The 18,558-nt window shown below is 33.9% G+C and overlaps 1 protein-coding gene across 5 annotated transcripts in view; it reads right to left on the bottom strand.

Annotated features, from left to right (window-relative positions):
- The window catches only part of LOC105199492 (protein tincar), a 164,693-nt gene that overhangs the window by 42,429 nt on the left and 103,706 nt on the right, over nucleotides 1–18,558 (bottom strand). For all 5 annotated transcript variants that reach the window (XM_039459147.1, XM_039459148.1, XM_039459149.1 and 2 more), the window contains 4 exons: nucleotides 10,752–10,839; nucleotides 5,770–6,049; nucleotides 4,391–4,615; nucleotides 3,638–3,769 (listed from right to left, as the gene is read on the bottom strand). In XM_039459147.1, the coding sequence (XP_039315081.1) occupies nucleotides 3,638–3,769; nucleotides 4,391–4,615; nucleotides 5,770–6,043 (631 nt within the window). In that variant the 5' untranslated portion in view covers nucleotides 6,044–6,049; nucleotides 10,752–10,839. The remainder of the gene's footprint in view (nucleotides 1–3,637; nucleotides 3,770–4,390; nucleotides 4,616–5,769; nucleotides 6,050–10,751; nucleotides 10,840–18,558) is intronic.

Below are 18,558 nucleotides of genomic sequence, written 5' to 3'. Positions count from 1 at the left end.
TACTCAAAATTTAATTTTCTTCTTTTAAATAATGCTTATTTTGCAAAGAATGTTTTCTTAATAATAGTCTTAAAATGCAAATCTTTATTTACTTGAAATTAATAAAATTTATTTAACCCTTCGTAGATTTGATTCAACCAGGAATTTGAAGACCCAGGTGAATTTTCAATTTTGAATTTTTCTGCTCCAAATTTTGACACGTACAAAAAAAAGTGAAAAATATTTCAAACAACTGTGAAATTCTATACTGGAATATTGAAAGAGTGCATCGGAATTTTTTCAGATTTTTTTTAGAACCCAAAACCTTTTTCAAAAATACTACCAGTGATCCGGTTGAACTAGCAAAACAGCAAAAAAACCCATTGGATATACATGCATAAGCATTAAATTTATTTAAACTAGATTCTGAATATATATTAAAAAATATTAACTTAAAACAAAAATTCGATTCGCTTATTCCGAATTTTTTTCGATTTTTATAATATCCGAAAAGATATAAATTCTTTTTTTCTAAGCATATGATAATAAATTTTTCTAAAATTTGTAATGAGTATATTTTAAAACAAATATCAAGAAAATTTTTTTTCTGAAGATAACCGTTACTTAAAACAGAAAAAGTAAACTGGGTACTCGTTTTTCTCGGCAGTAAAATTGATATTGAGATTTCTCTGTGTGTACTTTCGGCAGTCTCAATATCGGCATCGAAACTGAATAAGCGCCGAAACATCGCGATGTCACCGCATGTGTTAGAAACGAGAAACTCGAAGAGCGCGCCCACAGATGCCTGTTAAATTTCTCATTTTATGCGTCAAGGAACCTTGCCGTAAATCGTGGCTTATCGAGTTTAGCCTTCGACGTAGAAATGCATTTATTCAGGTCGGCGCGACTGCTCGCCCAGCGAGATCAGCGAAACCGTGTAGAAACTTTCCTTCTGCTCAGCGGCTGATGATATTTCCGGATCCGAGAAACTGACTCGGTATTATCGTCCGTGCCGGCACAGACAGGACGTGGAAACTTCGAACATGCTGCGAGACAGCGCAATTTTTGATGCGCGCGAGCGCTCGCGTTAACACGTCAGACGAGAACGTCCGGTTGTTCCATTTTAACGTATTCGCGGCGAGTGTATTTAGCAGTTTTGCTAATAACAACCTACCGCATCGGACGCGAACGTTGTATTTGTTCGAACGAACGTGACTTTACGGCGGCGCTTTAATTATGGAGATTATTACCTGCCGGCCGGGCATTCGCCGAAATTTATGAGATTAATGTACATCCGCCAAATTAGCTGTTGCTCGTCATCTGCCGGACAATTTAAAGTTTGCGAGATAGTGGTGTTGCGTTATAATGATTAGCGTTATAAACAAATATAATTTCCAAATTATGCAGCGAGTAAAGAGAATTCAAAGTTCAAATAAATTGAATGTAAATCGTCTGTGTGAGTGTGTGTATGTGCTTGTTTGAGTAAGTGAGTGAGAGAGCAAGAAAGAAGAGAGAGTTACCGGCTTGATAAAATAAAGTTTTTAAACGTATTAGGCCATTTAGATGGCTACCATTCTCCTTTTATAGCCCTATAAATTATTATAGCTGCACGCGGTTTTTCTCTATAAACATGGAAACGTGTAAAACGTTGATTAAAATTCAGATATGATTTCCGTCAATAAACAGAATAAAATTAGAATATAAAAGGTGAGTAAAGAATTAAATTTAAAAAAGTAAATATTATACAATTTTGAAACCTTGATCCCTTTTAGTGTGTGTACCAAATTCTTTTTATTGTTTTAAGTTTGAAAAAGATCTAGAAAAATTCAGAGTTACTTTTCAATATCGCTATTACATTAGCAAATAATTGATTGATTCAAGTATTAAAACGTTTATTTAGTAAAAGGTTTAATTTAAGAATAAAATTGTGTTTATGCCAAAAAAGATCTAGATTGCTTAAGAATTAAATAAAGACAAACACAGTTTGACATATAGAAAAAAAAATTGCAGTATAAATCGTAATAATAAAATACTTTGATAAAAAGAAAACAAAATATACTCGACACCCAAATTAAATTATCGCCTATTCTGACCCCTAAAAAAACAGGCAAAGTTTAAGAAATTTAGCGAGATCAGGAAATTTTTTAAGAAATAATCGTAACAAAATGTTCATAAAAGCATTTTACAGCTTAAAATCTCTAGTTTTGAGATTAATAATTCGTTAAACGACTGAAGCAAAAATAGTTCTTTGTGCTTCAATATTCGATTTTCCTGGGCTCATTTTAAAAAGGCAAATTCTTTACGCCTTTCAAAAGCGGGAATTTTCATTTTCAATTTGCGCATCCAATAAGCTTTGTGAGATTTTTGTTCATCGAGTTATTCAATACTGAAGCAAAAAGACCATTTTTGCTTCAGTGTTGAATAATCTCTTGAATTTCGCCTATTTTTAGAAGTTAAAATAGTTGAAGCTTTAATTTTGGCCTCGAGTGTATGAAGTTCTTTCATTTTATTCATCTAACAATTACATTTCCAACATTTTGATTTATGGAAGTAATTAAATTGATCAAGTTATCACTCTCTTATTTAGAGATTTCGTTTAGTTTAAATATCAAATGACATTTGCAGATCGGTAGGGCGAAGTAATTTCAAGTGCGTACTGCATTAACAAACAGTACGTTCCCTCGCCGCGAACCCTCTTACCCCATTGTTTGCACAAGCGAGGGTGCGTATGCGAAATGGAAAGTTCCGGAAAAGTGATCGCGGAAAGATGCTCAGTCTCGCACGCGGATCTCATTGTTTTCCTTCACGCTATATATATATAACATGTACAGTATATATCTGCCGCGATGTCCCCGCGAAAATTCAGCGAGCGTGGAATCGTGGTACGCCAAAATATACGCCTTCTGTCGACACCGTTGAGCCCGACTATTACTCATTCAATATTGCTCGGGAACGGTAACCGCGCGCTTTTAAAGTGAGATGAAAACGCGGCACACTATTTTACTGTTTGACAGAAAGCTGGATTTACGAGCGAAATCACCAGACTACCTTATCGCAAAACGTAAAGGCAATATCGAAAATTATTTATATCTCGCTGGTACGTTAGTCATTAAAATGCTGGAGACTCGGAATGTATTTTAAAACAAAAATAGAGTACGAGGTATACTTCATTGAAGCTCCTATAAAATAAACTTATAAAGTGCATGCGTTAAAGAGAAAGCGGTTGCCTTAAGCTAAACGCGATATAAAGTCAGTTTACTTTCACGTATAATTTTCAGGGCGAAAAAAATTCTTTAATATCGAAACTTTGATGTAAATTTCTGACATCAATAGAGAGAGGTTTAAACCTTTAATAAAAAAATAAAATAAAATAAAAGAACCTAAAAGAAGAAGCGTGTGACGAGTTTGCACTTTCCCAATCTAAAGTAGTATAATACATTTAAGATCGTTCGGAGATAAACCCTTCTAAATTACTTGAGAAAGTGTAGATTCTCTTTCGTTTTGAACGCGCACAACACCGATAGTTTGTTTAGCACGACGGAAAATGGCAAAATGTAATATCAACTATTTATTTTATATATTTTATAAGGGGGACGTTCGTATGTCTCCCCTTTAAGCGCGTGGAAGAAGCGTAGCAATGCAGAGACATTTATATTACCTTTTGGCAGAAATCCAGCGTGTATTAGCCTCGCTTCCATGAGCAAAGAGGGTAGGAGGAAGCACATGGCCGTGCAGAGATGCACGAAGGCCGCCGTAGGGCCACCGTGTCTCCATAAATTATTCACCAGACCTAAAAAGGAGTAGTTATCACCCCGTGCTCAGCGTCTTTCTTGAAGTTATACATTGTAATTAGGATCAGTCAATCATCTTTACAACGTGAAGCAGATGTTAGTCCTGTGCTATTCGGTTTTCTTTGCTTGTGTTAAATTTAAATAAATTTATTTTTTAATCGATCGATCGATCGACACGATAAGTTGTATTTTACGCGCCGTAACATCGAGAAAAATTTCTTAGAAGCTTTCAAACAGATAAAGATTTGCATAGAATCTACTTAATTTGAAATAAGTCATGCAATTATAAATTAATTTAGTCTCTTTCAAACTTTTAAATTAACAATATTAAATTGTAACTACTAAACAAAAATACACTTATATAAATACGTGCAAAATATGTTTAGAATATTAAATTGATTAAAATAGAGACAATAAATAATTTAAAAAAAAAATCTATGATATAATTAAACAAGAAGAACTTTAAATTCTATCGACTTTTTTTTAATTTAGATGAGGATAAATAAAGACGGCTATTGATTATTTTATGTCTTAAATAAACCAATTGATTACACAAGTATTATAATACCATGTGCTTTTTTTACATTCCTCGGGTTCTAAATAAATTATGATATACTTACTATTATCGGGGTTGTTGGTAAGAAGCGAAGATGGCGGGTCGCGCGAGCAGGCGCTCAAGTGTCGGCCTAGTTTTATTCCGTCGTTCGCGAGATTGCCGAGTTTCAAGAACGCCGCACCAAGTAGCACCGGAAGTAGAACGACTCCGGTGCCGGCTAGCACCAGGCAGGCATACAATTCGATTTTAGGAGGTGGCGCATCCGCTGGCCATGGTAGTGATAGATAAGCTAGAGAATTAAAAAGAAAAAAAAATTTAACATATTAAAGAATTATATATGCTGTACAATATATTTAGCAAAAAAGCGTGAATTGGCGCTAGTGTATGAAGAAACCAAAGTAATCCCTTCATTTTTTTAATCTTTCAACTTTTTTTTATTAATAACCGCAAAAACTGTATCAACTACTTACGTATACTGTTTTTTTTGTGGAAAAATATAAAATTATTTTAACTTCTGTTACAATAAATCTAATTACGATAAGTAAAAAGTTTTTTTTTTTTTAAGGAAAGATAATCTTAGGACGATTAATGTGGTTTCTTGATATCACAAGTGATTAAATGAAAAGAAATAATGGGGGAAAAAGGAAAGTCATTTGTTATTCCTAAATTTATAGCTGATTGAAGAATTATCGGGAAACAATGTAAACATCCTGTTAATTCCTTTACGCGCGCGCGATTTCTTGAATCTACTATCCACTTAGCTAACAATTCTCTGATTTTCTCTTAATCCCGGAGACGGGCGGGATTAAGGTTTCGTTCCAGTTTAGAAAAAGATAAGAAGCACTAAAAATTGCGCTGGCAATTCCGTCGCCATCGTGTGTCTTTTAACGTAACGACCTCCAGTAACGGAATCCTCGTACCAGCTGCCAAGAAAAGAAATTTACGCAAAATCGTTGTCGAAAACAGCCGGAAAATAAGGAAAGGCAACGAACCATTTAAGACCTCAACTCAAAAGTTTTACTGATTAAAGTAACAATCGAAAGGGAGAAAAAGAAGCCCTCCGAAGTCACTAATGTAATTTCGTAATCATTACATTGTTCCTTTCACTTCATAGATCATTGATTAAAGTTATGAATCAAATAATTTCGCAGATATGAACATATTACATTGTTATCGATACAATTTCGTATTGATGTAAAAAAAGGGATCAAAGGCATTGGAAAAGTTCCATTAAAAGAAATGTTACGGTACACATTGAAAAGGGATTACCATCTATATCGGATTCGATTCAGTTGTGCGTGACAGTAAATAGGCAATTTATTTGGAGGCAAAATCACTGGCCCAATAAAAGAGTTTTCGGATAATCCGATGTTGTTAACGTAATCGATCCCGTAGAGAGGCGTATTTCAGCGGGATAAAACGGGGTAGCACACACTATCTTACCGGCGAATCGTCTGGCGTATCTCATTGCTATGTACGCCTGAAAAGCGACAGCCAGGATGCCGTACCAGACGGACCAGAGGCTGTTCACATGACCGCGTATACACGATTCCTTCCTCGTAGATCTTCGCGCCCTCTTCGACTTGCCCGTGCTCGTGGTAACGCCACCCGAGCTTATGCTCGACACAACTGGCAGCGGCTTCAACGGCTTTTTACACTTGGCCTGGTTCACATCGTTATTGTTTTCGTATCCCATTAAGCTTCCAGTCATCGACATTTTGTCCTGAAACATGCAATTGAAAACCGTGCACTTAATGTAATTTAATGTAAATCTTGTACAATATTTCACGAACTTTTTCATCACTATTGAACTTTCAAGCGAAAGCTTGATGCTGTCCTTTCGCAAGCTTTCAACTCGTGATGTCAAACATCCTTGGCAAAGAAACTTTAAAATAAAATAGTGCTGAAACAATTTATAGGAAATGAAATAAAGAATAAGTTTTCTTTTAATTATTAAAGCTTGTGCCTTAAGAATTAATATATAATAATTGGAAAAACCCATATTATGTAATCAAATATAAAAAAAAATAAAACTTTTTAATATTTGAAATTATGCGAACTCTGTGTAACAAAACAATGCGGTTTTTTAATGTTGTTTTATTCATAAAATAAAAATATCCTCTCTCTTAACTCAGCTAATTATAAATAATTACTTAATAACATTTTCAAAATTTTTTTATAGAAGCTTGATGAAATCTTTTTACAATTCTAAATTCATGACATCCAATATTTCTAAATAAATGAATTTAATAAATCTTATATCAAAATTATATTTTTAAAACTTACACATTAAATAAAGAATAAGTGCTCTTAATCACTTGTTTATGCAACTTAACAAGATTGTGAAAAGTCTACATGTAATTAAATATACAATGTATGTGTACAAATTTTTAACATTTTAAGAAACTGGGATTACAATTTTCTAAACATAAGCAGTTTAAATATTGTTCTTTGCAGAGCAAAAATCTTTACTATTTAACTCGGTCTAATTACAATTAACTGTTTTGATAGTATTTTCAGGATTTATCGATTTAATCACATTCTTGGCACTATTTCAATCGTGCCTAAATCTTCTTTCAGTAATTATCCGAACGGTGACGCTTTATCTCACGACCGGCTCGAGCCGTTTCCATTTTGCCCGACTACGCGGAAATTTCAATGCGTTCCGACGGTTTATCTCTTGTGCGCCATTGAGCCTCCTGGGAGGTTCTTTTCTCCCGTTGTATCTTTCTTCACTGCCTGCGCTAAAGAGAGCGCACGATTCGCCTCATTCGCGTTTCCTCCACTTTCCTCAGTATTTCACAGTCACGTTGTGCGGAAGCGAGGAAACTCACGGATGTGGTTATGCTAAAATATTAGGATGGTACGAAGCTTTGTGTTTCTCATTTTTAAATATTAAAAGAGACTTGATGTATGAAACTGAATTTAAAATAATTTTTTTCGTATTTTACATGTACTCAGCATATACATTTTCCACTGTATTGCTTATACGTATGTGCGTGTGTGTGCATAAAATTTAAATAGTTAATAAATAATTAATAATTAAAATAATTTGTATGCACATAAATTATTTTATAGATTAAAAGTAATCTATAACTTTTTATAATAGTTTTCTTTGAACATAAATAATAATCGTCGAAATTGTTATTATCCGATATTGCAATATTTTATTATCAATTTAAAATAGCAATTTTGTGATTTATAATAGCACAATTATATATGTGTTATTTTCACCTAATAATTTATGTTTGTTTCAATTTGTGGGTGGGTAGAATACACTCTCTGGAAAATCCCACCTTTCAAAAAGTACAGCCTAAATATCAACTGTAATGCAATAAATCTTTTGAATTCGAACAAATAATAAAGAGATCCGAATTATATAAGAAATTCGTATACTTTTGTATACGAGAAATTATTGCCCAACTCTATCTAGAGTGTAAAAGTTGACACAACAATATATACTTATACAAGGTGACCTATTACAATCTTTTTACGCGATTATCTCCTTAACTATTCATTTCTAGGGAGACATTTTCTTCAAAGTGAGGATATTCCTGAGATTTTAATTTTTATATTTTTTAAATGGATTAGTGACTTTTTTAGTTAAATACACAAATAAAAACAAGATTATATAAGATTATATAATTTTATTAAAATTTTTGATTCGGATTTCTTTATTATTTGTTCTATTGCAACCTCTTTCGAGATATGGCTGATATTTAAGCTGTATTTTTTTAAAGGGGGGATTTTACAGAGAATGTATTCTACCCACCCACAAATTGAAACAAACATAAATTATCAGGTGCAAATAATTGATATATAATTGTGCTATCATAAATCACAGGATTATATTTATTATATATTATTTATATGCATATACAGGGTGATTATTAATGAATCCCATTTTTTATCATCGGAGCACGCATTTGTAATTTCTAATATAATAATATGTTAGAAATACGTATTCGTCGGTAAATCATGCTCCTATGGTAAAAAGTGGGGACATTCATTAATAATCACCCTGTATAGTTACAAAATGACTTGTTAAATGTTAAGATTTTCAAGGCACTTTATAAACATATTAATATCTCTCGACTTGGAACAGCCTTGAGACAAAATGAATTTAATAAATGCAAGTGAACTACTCTGTCGATTCCTTCTCCCGTAAGAAAACTTAATTAAAAAGTTATAATTTGCAATGATTCTAATTAGGAGCAATTAAGAAGTCGCGTCGTCTCATCGTCTTTTATTTTTACTATTAAGTTATCGGTTTTAATTAAGTGGACCGCGCAACATTTGTGAAATGAGGTGCCATTTGTCTCCCGTCCGGACGTGAGGTCAGAATAATTAAAATATAAATGCGTGCAGTTTCCAGTTTAGGGCTCGGTGGAGGAGAGCATCGAGGCACGTCTATACCTGTTCGGTTACGAGCCGGGTTTTCAGCCCCTCGCGCTTGACTTCTCCGAGTCGAGGGGGGTTGTAAAGTGCAAAGTTTTATGATCGTTTTCGTTGGATTCGTTCCGCGATAAAATTTCAAGGAGGGAACAACGAGAGGCGGGTGCGTGCGAAGAAGCACGTGCGTGACCGTATCAGAGACCTGAGGCGTGTACTCGCCTTCCTGTTTCACGATCTGAAAATTTATAGTCCCCCCGCGTACAACCAGCCACGAAATCCTCGTGCCACAATGGCAGACCTTTCCTTCTGCTTCCACTTTCCTTCGCGAGCATATTCGATATCTGCCTGATTCCTAACGATCATGGTTATTATGTAAAGTAGAGGATGCGATTAGGCCGATATACAAACGACACGAAATTATTTTAAAGCGAGTTATGATTACAGAAACCTGTCTAATTAATATGCAATAATGTAATTATATATGAATATCGTATAAAAGCGATATTTTTTTGGAAAAAAACTTTGCGAATAATTACAGCGTGGCAATTCTAAAGCGTAAACATTGCTATCTGTATGGGGGTCCGTAACGCAACGTGGGAATTTTCATGCTTTTCACCTGCTCGTTGAGTCGCTCTTATGCGATAAGTGGAAATATTAATTAGCATCCAGACGAATCCACATTACAGGCTAACATCAAAGGAAATGTCTGAAGAGCCGAGTTTTATAGACGAGACCTTTATAGACGAGAATTCACGAGAGTACATTTCAATAAAATAATCGGTGAGATTTTCTTAAAAAAGTAGTATCGTGCAATTAACTTAAATGAAGTTCACTTTGAGAAGGAGTTTCAATTAGCTTTAATCACATATTATTTCATAATTTACAGTTCATTAAATGAGACTTTGATAAATAAATTTATCTTACAAAGTAACCTTTTCTTCTTTATTTTCTTCCTGTTTAATTCCTCTTTCTCAGACGATAGATCCTATATTTTCAGATAAATGTTTTATATATATGATTTCGTAGAAAAGGCCAAAGAATAATTATTGGAACAAATTATCAAGAAATTTTATTTTGATTGCACATGAAATATGTATTATCGAATTAATGGAGATAAATTAGGAAACTTTACGAACGTTTTTCCATTTTAAATATTCAGTAAAATATTGGCTCTTCAACTTCTGTGGTATTATCGAAGTGATAGAAGCCGCTTAAAATTAGCTTTTATGCTTGAAGGATTATGCTTGAAAGTCGCTAGCAGATTTTGAAAATCTTTCGTTAAGTCCACTGAATCGTCGTGGAAGCGTAAAATCCTCGCGCACTCGGCTGAAACTTTCGTTCAAGCACGGAGCCCAAGGCGGATGGGCAAAAAAAAATCTGCAATTATAGTACATTTAAGCCGTACTTGCAATTTAATTGCATATCGTACGTGAGTTCTTCAGAAAAGAAGACATTTTAACATTTCCTTCGCAGATTTATTATATTTCTGATATATTTGATAAGTAAGTCGTTACCGCGCATTTTATTAAATGTTAATAAATCGCTTGCAGTAGCTTATAATTACCTCAGTGAAAGGATAAGGCATCGTGGAAAAATTGGAATTTTGAAAGTATGATTTAAAAAAAGCACAATTTTTGGATCTTGTTATTTTATAATTTTCTGTAATGCTTTAGTATAAAAATCACTTCCGTTAAAGATCCAATTTACGTATATAAAAAATTTATTTTAGCAATTTGACAACAAATAAATTTATTATAACATTATAGAAATACACACACACAAACACACGCGCGCGCGTCATTTCATTTTATTTATTTTTTTACTTCAATTTATCTTGTCTTTTAAATATTTACACTTTTGGTATAGAGAAATCTTACTAAATCCAATTAGAGTGTGTCGATTTACTACTCAAGTTCGCAGTAAAAACTTCACTTAAAAACTTTTTTATCAGAATATTTAACCAAACAGTAGTGTAGGTAATTTCGATTCTCTTCAAGCATGAAATCGATATTTAAGTTATCAGAACTTACCAGATTTCTGTCGAGTCTTCTAAAGTCTCGAGTACGCTTCTCCGCTATAACCAACTCGAAGATGTAGCATCTTTGGCCGTGACAGCGCCTGAAACAGTAAAATACAGAAGAACATTTAGCAAAATTTCATTAATAAATTATAAGAAGCTAACGATATAGAAAAACTGTCTAATAAAATTATATATAAAAATGCCAACTACTAAAATTACAATATTATACGAAAATATTTGAGGATTAATGAGAGATTGGCTCCTAAGAGAGCAATTCGTCAAGATCACTGTGTGCAATCTATCCTCCACAATGTTCACGTTAACATCTATATTTACACTTATGAGCATATTAATTCGCGTACTATATTTACATTGTAAGTACATAGACAAGTACAAGCTTCATTAATCAGATTGTCTTCGCGATGTTGTTTGCACGGGATTAGATAATGTTTGCCGGCTGATTCTGTTTATCCAGAAGCAAGAATGCTGGTGGAGAACCAACGTGATTCGCGCGAATCCTTTGTTGATCAATAAAATTTGGTGCTTACATAAGCGCCGGATAATGAGCTTGCGCCCGCTCGGACAGACTGCGTTAATTACGTTCCATACGCCCGCATTTATGGCTACGCACGGTTTACATAACCGGTGCTACGCATTCGCTTTTATTGTGCTCCAAATGAGTTGCTTTGTGCACATATCATGACGCGCGTAAATGCGTCTTAAACTTCGCCGCATGGAAAGCGTAAATAGCGCTGGATTCTAACGTATTGACCCCCGTCTGGTACAAAGAGTAATTGACCGTATAAAGCTTTCTTAATCCTTCCGTAGATTACCGTAGATTACGTTATACAAACACAGAGGATTAATGCTTCTCGCTCCTTTCTATTAAAGGGACACAAGGGACAAATGTGCAAGTCGCATTCTTTCCTTTATAACGAAATTTACCTCTAAAATTTAGAAGTAAGTGTTAAAACTAATTTCAACTGTTTTAAAAACCGAAGAATACGTACCGAGAGCATTAAAATTATATTCTTCATTATAAGTACAATTATTGGAATACTTGGTCATTCAAATTACCTGGCACTCGACGAGTACTTTAGTATTATTATGATTCTAAACTGGAACAACGTTCTCTCTCTCTTTTTATTCCTTTTCTTTCTTTTCGATGGTTATATGGTTGATTTTGCAAAGAGAGAAAGATAACATAGTGCCATTAGTCTGATTACGGTTTCGTATTACGCGCTCTGAACACCACCTGAGCTTTTCTAGGCTGGCGTTTGGCCATTGTATGGTCCGGTAGCTTGGGCTACCGAGAAAGGTAAGCTCGTATAGCCAGTATAAGAAGGTAAAACCACGAGTTCATTAATTTTACCCCTCAAGGCAAACCTCGAGCTACACAAAGCATGCCCGCGCATTAACACAGTGCACAATACGAATAAATACGTCCAGGAGTGAGCAAGCTTTGAAGATACGTTATGCAATAACAATTCCATTTGAATGCAGTAAAAATAATTTTTAACCACGTTTCAAATCAGAGGAAGACGTTTCACTGCGTTAATTAAATCAATCAAGCCTGCGCCAAATTAGTTCCACAAAACGATACAATGGCATTTAGTACAAGTTCGTTATTATACCGATGTAATAAAAGGAACCGTATTATGTGTAATTCATAAAAGTATGAAAGAGCTCTTTTTAATCCGTTTCATTAACCAACTATTTATTTCATAATTATTGTAATTATCACTGCAATCATATAATTTTACTGATGATAATACAATAAAATTATATTGATTATCACAATATTGCTCTCTTTATTCTGTATAAATATATGAAATAGATAAATATAATAGTCGTAAATCCATGTTTCTCTCTAATTCTTCGTCTACCTTGTTCATACATTGATCAATCTTTCCCACCTTTATTAATGCTAACAAAATTAATTATTTTTGTATATTAAGATCTAACAGTATTACTTTGTTTTATTTATCATTATTGTTTTCTTTGTTTATTTTATTTAAAAAAAAAATTAAGTCCCCCCTATTAATACCATAATTTATTAATTTGATTTAATTAGAAAAATGGGCTATAAAAGCCTGGTTGATTGTTTAAAGAATAACTTCTATAAACTACTAATCATTAAATTGTAAACATTTATAAGTTAACGGTATAAGCAATAAGCCTGGTTCTTATAGCCCATTTTGTTTTGTAATTAAAGTTTCACAAAGCAGAGTTTTATCAGATAATAATTCTATTGCTTTAATTTGATTTATCTTTTTCTGAAAAGTGAATTAGAAGAGACAGACATTATTAAGAAAAAAAAAATGGAGTTTGAATTGAGAGAAAAATCAATTAATTAATGTCTGTGTCTTTCAATATATTTCTCAGAAAAAATAGAAAAACAAAAAAATAAAATAAGATCAAATGACAAATTAAATTAAGTGACATTAAGTATTAATATTTAACAAAAATTATATTTTGCATAATAGTTTTAATTAAATTACGGATGCAGATCCGGACGGATTCTGTTTATATAACTTACTTATTAATAATATTAACACAATTAATAACAATTAACTAAATAATTAAAACAAAATCATTAATAAAATACTAGTGCAACTATGTATTAATTATCAATTAATTAAATATTAATTCACTTATAATATAATTTCTATTATACAAAAGTAGAGAGCTTATTTAATTTAATCAAAAGCAGTTCACTAAGTAAAAAAAATAAAGGGAGGCTAAAAGTATCGTTCAATAACGACAGTAACGACAATCGATTTGTAATATATATTAATCATGCAGGAAATTACCGTGACTCTTCAAGTTTCAACCTCTGTGAAATTCTTACGTATCGCACAAGTCCGAACGCGCCGGTAATTACATCACTCGCAATAAATCAGGGCCGCGCGCCGCTTGGCATTAATTATCCGTCACCGTGTAACTGAACGGTGCAGCACGCAGAGTGGCAAAAACTTCCTTCCACGGCGAGAAGAATGCCTACTACAATAAAATGCCGGCACAACGCTGATTTATCATCCACGGCTCCCGTTACGACACGCGTTGCAGATATGCGTAAGTGTACGGATCCGACAAAAATCAGCAAAATGAATAAAAGAACGTTTTACGAAGGAAATTATAGTGCAACAGATCTCCAGAAACTACTTATTAATCTTTTCCGCATGTAAATCACATCATTTTGGACAAGTTCTTCTTTAACAAGAAAACACACATTTCCATTGAAATTAGTTTTGTGTTATGAAAATTGCCATAGAAAATTTTTTTATAAAAAAACATTCTTAATTTCTTTCTCACTGTCCACTCCTTAATTCCTTTGTGGTCTTTAATATCAGTGTAATTAAACAAGTTTGACTATGAATATCAATTGTGAATCTATATCTATGAACATCGGTCATACGACTAAGAATATAAGTCAAGTTGCGTTCGTCACTATTTATAATATTGATTATTGATCAGCAGGTTCAATCATTTGATAAAATAAAGAGGCAATCTTTTATAACGCCAATCAACCACGTTTCTCATCCAATAAATATCGTTTTCAATTAACTGCCGCTTTTAATGCAACCATTCAGAAACACTCGTTCTCTCAAATGTCACGAAATCATGATATGAAATATTTAATTCTACACGTTCATAAATGATATTATTAATAATTTCAATATACTTGCTGCAATTGCTACAAAAGTGGACGATTGTCATGAAAACTCGGAAAATTGCATTCTCTGAATGTAATATCGAACTAATGTAATAAGATATTACATTTAGAGAATGCAGATAAATTCCTTTACCGTAAGTAAGTCTAAAACGCTACACGAAGCTCAGAAGTTTAACTCGTACGCATAGTGCAATCTGCTATAAATAAAATTTGAATACCGATAAAATAGTCTCGCGGGAATGATTTATCGTGCACGGCACTAACGACACGCGAAGCGCGATACGTTTTCAAGTTAGCGCAAAAAAGATTGCACCAAAAGTATGTACATCGTACGCTGTTCTGTATACAACTGACTGACACTTTCGACAACATTGTTCGTGTGAAAACGCGCAAGACAAAAGTTAAAACATAATTAATAATAATAAAGTATAAATAATAAGTAATCGCAATTGCGTATGTTGTAATAATTAATAAAATAATTAATAAATAATACTTCAGAGCCGATTTCGAAGAATAGTGCCACTCGTATATATCTCGAATGAAACATTGTACGGAAAGGTATACTCGGGAAACCTTATTATCTCACTAGAAAGACTGAAGATTCGAAGACGTTAGGTCGAGATGGATTTCGGACTTCTTCGCCATTTTGCCGAGTTTGCGGCTTTCTTCCGGGGGAGTTACCATCTTCCTGTCTCCCTATTCCCTGTTCCCTCTTCCGAAAATCGCTCTTGTTTCTTTTACGCTATCGTCTGTCAGGTCGGGTCTGATCTGGTCTGGTCAGAAATAAGTCTCTTATTATCCGGGATATAACGCGCAACTTCCTGATTGAAGGAGAAAGAAAAACCGAAAGAATAGACCGACAGATTTCCAAGTTAATTAATTGCTTTTTCAAATTTTATATAAAAAAAAAACAAATTTCTTCAGTATTTTTCTAGGAATTTTATTCAAAGATTCCAGATAAGCTTAGAGAATTTTAATGCAGCTTTGAAATAAATTTTTTTATTATACCTTATTAATGTTCTTTAATCACACAACCACATTAAAATCTACTTCAGTTTTGAATATTAAATTTGAGAATGTACCAAGAACAATATATGCACGGATCTAAATCTAAAACCATGTCTGTACATAGATGTGTATATTATATTATATTAATTGCTAAACATTTATTACTAATTATTACACTTAATTCGTTATTAACAAGAAAAAATGAGCAAATAATTTTGTCAGAAAGAGACGCAGAATTAAAATTTTCAAGTAAAATTTCACAAATTTTTCTGAGTACTAATAAAATCTCATAAAAATTCATGATTTTCAAGGATAAAAAATTAATTCCCTGAAAATTTCAGGTTTTTCCGGTAACATCCTGATTTATGTACGTATATGACAGAATATAACGCTATTTATCGTGATATTCGAAGCAATTCACGTACAATGTAAAAGAATATTATTTTCTCGTGAAATTAAGTATACGATTATTATTGCGTAACGTCCGCGTGAGCAATGCTTACGTTTCAGCTGATATATTTCCCGAGGGAAATGATAACTCGAAGGTCCATTATCTCGTCGGATAGCGTGAAAATTCGAAAACGGAAATCGAGATGAGTTTCGAACTTTCGCCGAGCTTGCGGTTCCGCGGTTGTCGTTCTCCTCTTTCTTCCCGTGCCTCCTTCCCCCTATCACTCTCTCTTTTTCGTGATGCCTGTCTTCCCCCATGCGGGCGGCGCCGAATTCAACATCGCCACAATTTAAGGAAAGAAGCGCTCGGGAAAGAGAGACTGATTTCGAGAGATTTCCCAAAGTTGGAGAGAAGCTTAAAGCTCCGCAAGCGGGAGATGCTGATTCGGAATTCTCTCGGTGGGGACACGAACGCGGCGCGGCGGGGCGATGCGGTTAGAAGTTTTCGAGATTGTTTGCCGTGCTAGTCGGAATATAAATCGGGCTTAACTCGTCGGTTCCCTTTTCGTACGGTTAGGCAAATGTGGCTTTTACGAGCGCCGGCAAGGAAACGAACGTTTTTAATTCACTCGGTGCTTTTCATCTCTCCGCACCGCGTTGCTTAAATTCAATGGAAGCAAGACCGTCCAACGCCCCAGTTACCAATGTCGTTTATGCAGCACTATATTTCACGCGTTACTTTCGTACATTAGTTTAAATTATCTTATATGAACACCGCTGACATCTTAAAAGCTCAGCTTGAGAACTATGAGGTACTATATTCATGTGCTTTCTTAAAATATAACACTGAAGAAAAAGTTTTATTGTATTATTTAGAAATCTGAGAAATTTAATCAAAACATCATCTGCTCAGAAACAGACGAATCAGAAATCTTGTAGGAAGGTAGCAGATTATAGTAGTCTATCAAACGTTTTGATAAGAAAATCCTACTATAATAATCAGTAAATCTGCTTGTTTTTATCGAAATACACTCATGTATTTTATTGATATAATAAAATCAATTTTTTCAATAAAGATACAAACTTCTCCCATGATTTATTCCTTTTAATTGTTTCATGTTAATACCTCAATAAATCGAACCTTACACATATCTTATTTCTGCACATTTTTCCTTTTTTTTAAAGACAGTTAATGATAATTAAATGTTAATGAATTAAAAATTTTCTCTCTCTTTTAGATGAAGATAATATCGAGCATCCAAGTGATTCGTACAAAATCAGTTAATTGCTATTTTCAATCTCGTAAATATTTGCTGCACGTATTGCGCTCAAAGAGACAGAAAATGCACTTTGCACCTAAAGTGTCTTTGAAGGAGGAAACGAAAGATTCTCGACGAGAAACGGAGAATAGGAAGAAGGGTGCCTGCTAATGGAGAAATGTGTATTGTCTGGGCCGGAGAGATAGTTACTTATAGCAACCATTTGTGGGCGTCTTCGTCCTTACAGCACATTCGCGCAAATAATCATGCATGTGCGCACGCACATACACGAACCCGAAGAAAGAAACCCCTCGAAAGGGTTCCAGGCTGAAGGCGCGGGGGCTGTGATAATTCTAGAGCCCTTGCCGTCACGACCCATCGTTTGGAGCCTTTCTCTCGCCGCCCTCGAGTGCCCCTCGCCGAGGTTAACTGTTGCCTCTTTCTCGTACGGCAATGCACATGGTTCGACACGTGATGGACTCGCGTTAATTGGGTTCGATGGAACCCAACAGCGACGAGGGCAACCGATCGGGAGTATAGCTTCACTTTCGCTTGTATGTTTGATGATGCTGACGCAAACGGAAACATGCGCATAAAATAATGAAAAAATATCGAGGATAAAAGATATTTCTGACAAAAAAAAACATAAAACAGATAGTAAAAATAAGCAACATAATAATATAATCCAGATACAAGATCAAAATATATGTAATATTTGTAATATATATTACATATATGTAATTAAGAAATGAAATTTTTTAGAACAATTTAAAACAAAACAAAAAAATGCTTTTACTGATTTTCCTAACTTACGCGTTAAATCAATTCTGATCAAAGGATCAATTATTAATTCTTCAATTAATTATTAATCAATACCTATTAAATATTTTATGAAATTATTAACACCAGACTCATTAATTACTTCGCTAATTTGGTCCAGACGTAATAAAGCCTCATAAAATATGTGCGTCCGTTCTTTCCTTTAATTAAAAATTCAGGAGATATAACTTCCCCGATGTAAGGATAATAACGCGCGACCCTACTCGTTAAAGAACAGCAGTACCGTCGTTAATTTATCTCGCGAGAGTGATACCAACATCATTACAAAATAATGGCATGATACGACTTTAGCTGAAATAGGATTTGTTACAGACGTAGCTTCAATTCATTTCCGTCAGTACAGCCATTCGTTTTCAAAGATTTTTTTTTTATATTATCTGCCTGTGTACTCTGATATAATTATTAGCTATATAAAGTTTGAACAAAAGTTTACAAAGTTTCAAATAAAATTTAAAAAAAATATGTATAAGTATATTCTGGATACGTCATCTCTTATTATTATGTTTCTAGAAAATCGAGCACGATTGATTGATGTATTTCACGAAACGGCCAAATACATTAACCCCTATAACGTTGTTCACACGTGCACACGATCAATACAGGAGGGTAGGCCAGCAAAATATGAAGAGAAAACTGGCAGCAAA

Source organism: Solenopsis invicta, chromosome 16 (genome assembly GCF_016802725.1).
Source record: "Solenopsis invicta isolate M01_SB chromosome 16, UNIL_Sinv_3.0, whole genome shotgun sequence".
In the NCBI taxonomy this organism is placed as follows: domain Eukaryota; kingdom Metazoa; phylum Arthropoda; class Insecta; order Hymenoptera; family Formicidae; genus Solenopsis; species Solenopsis invicta.
The sequence above is the reverse complement of the archived record's forward strand: the minus strand, read 5'-3'. Positions and strand labels throughout refer to the sequence as shown.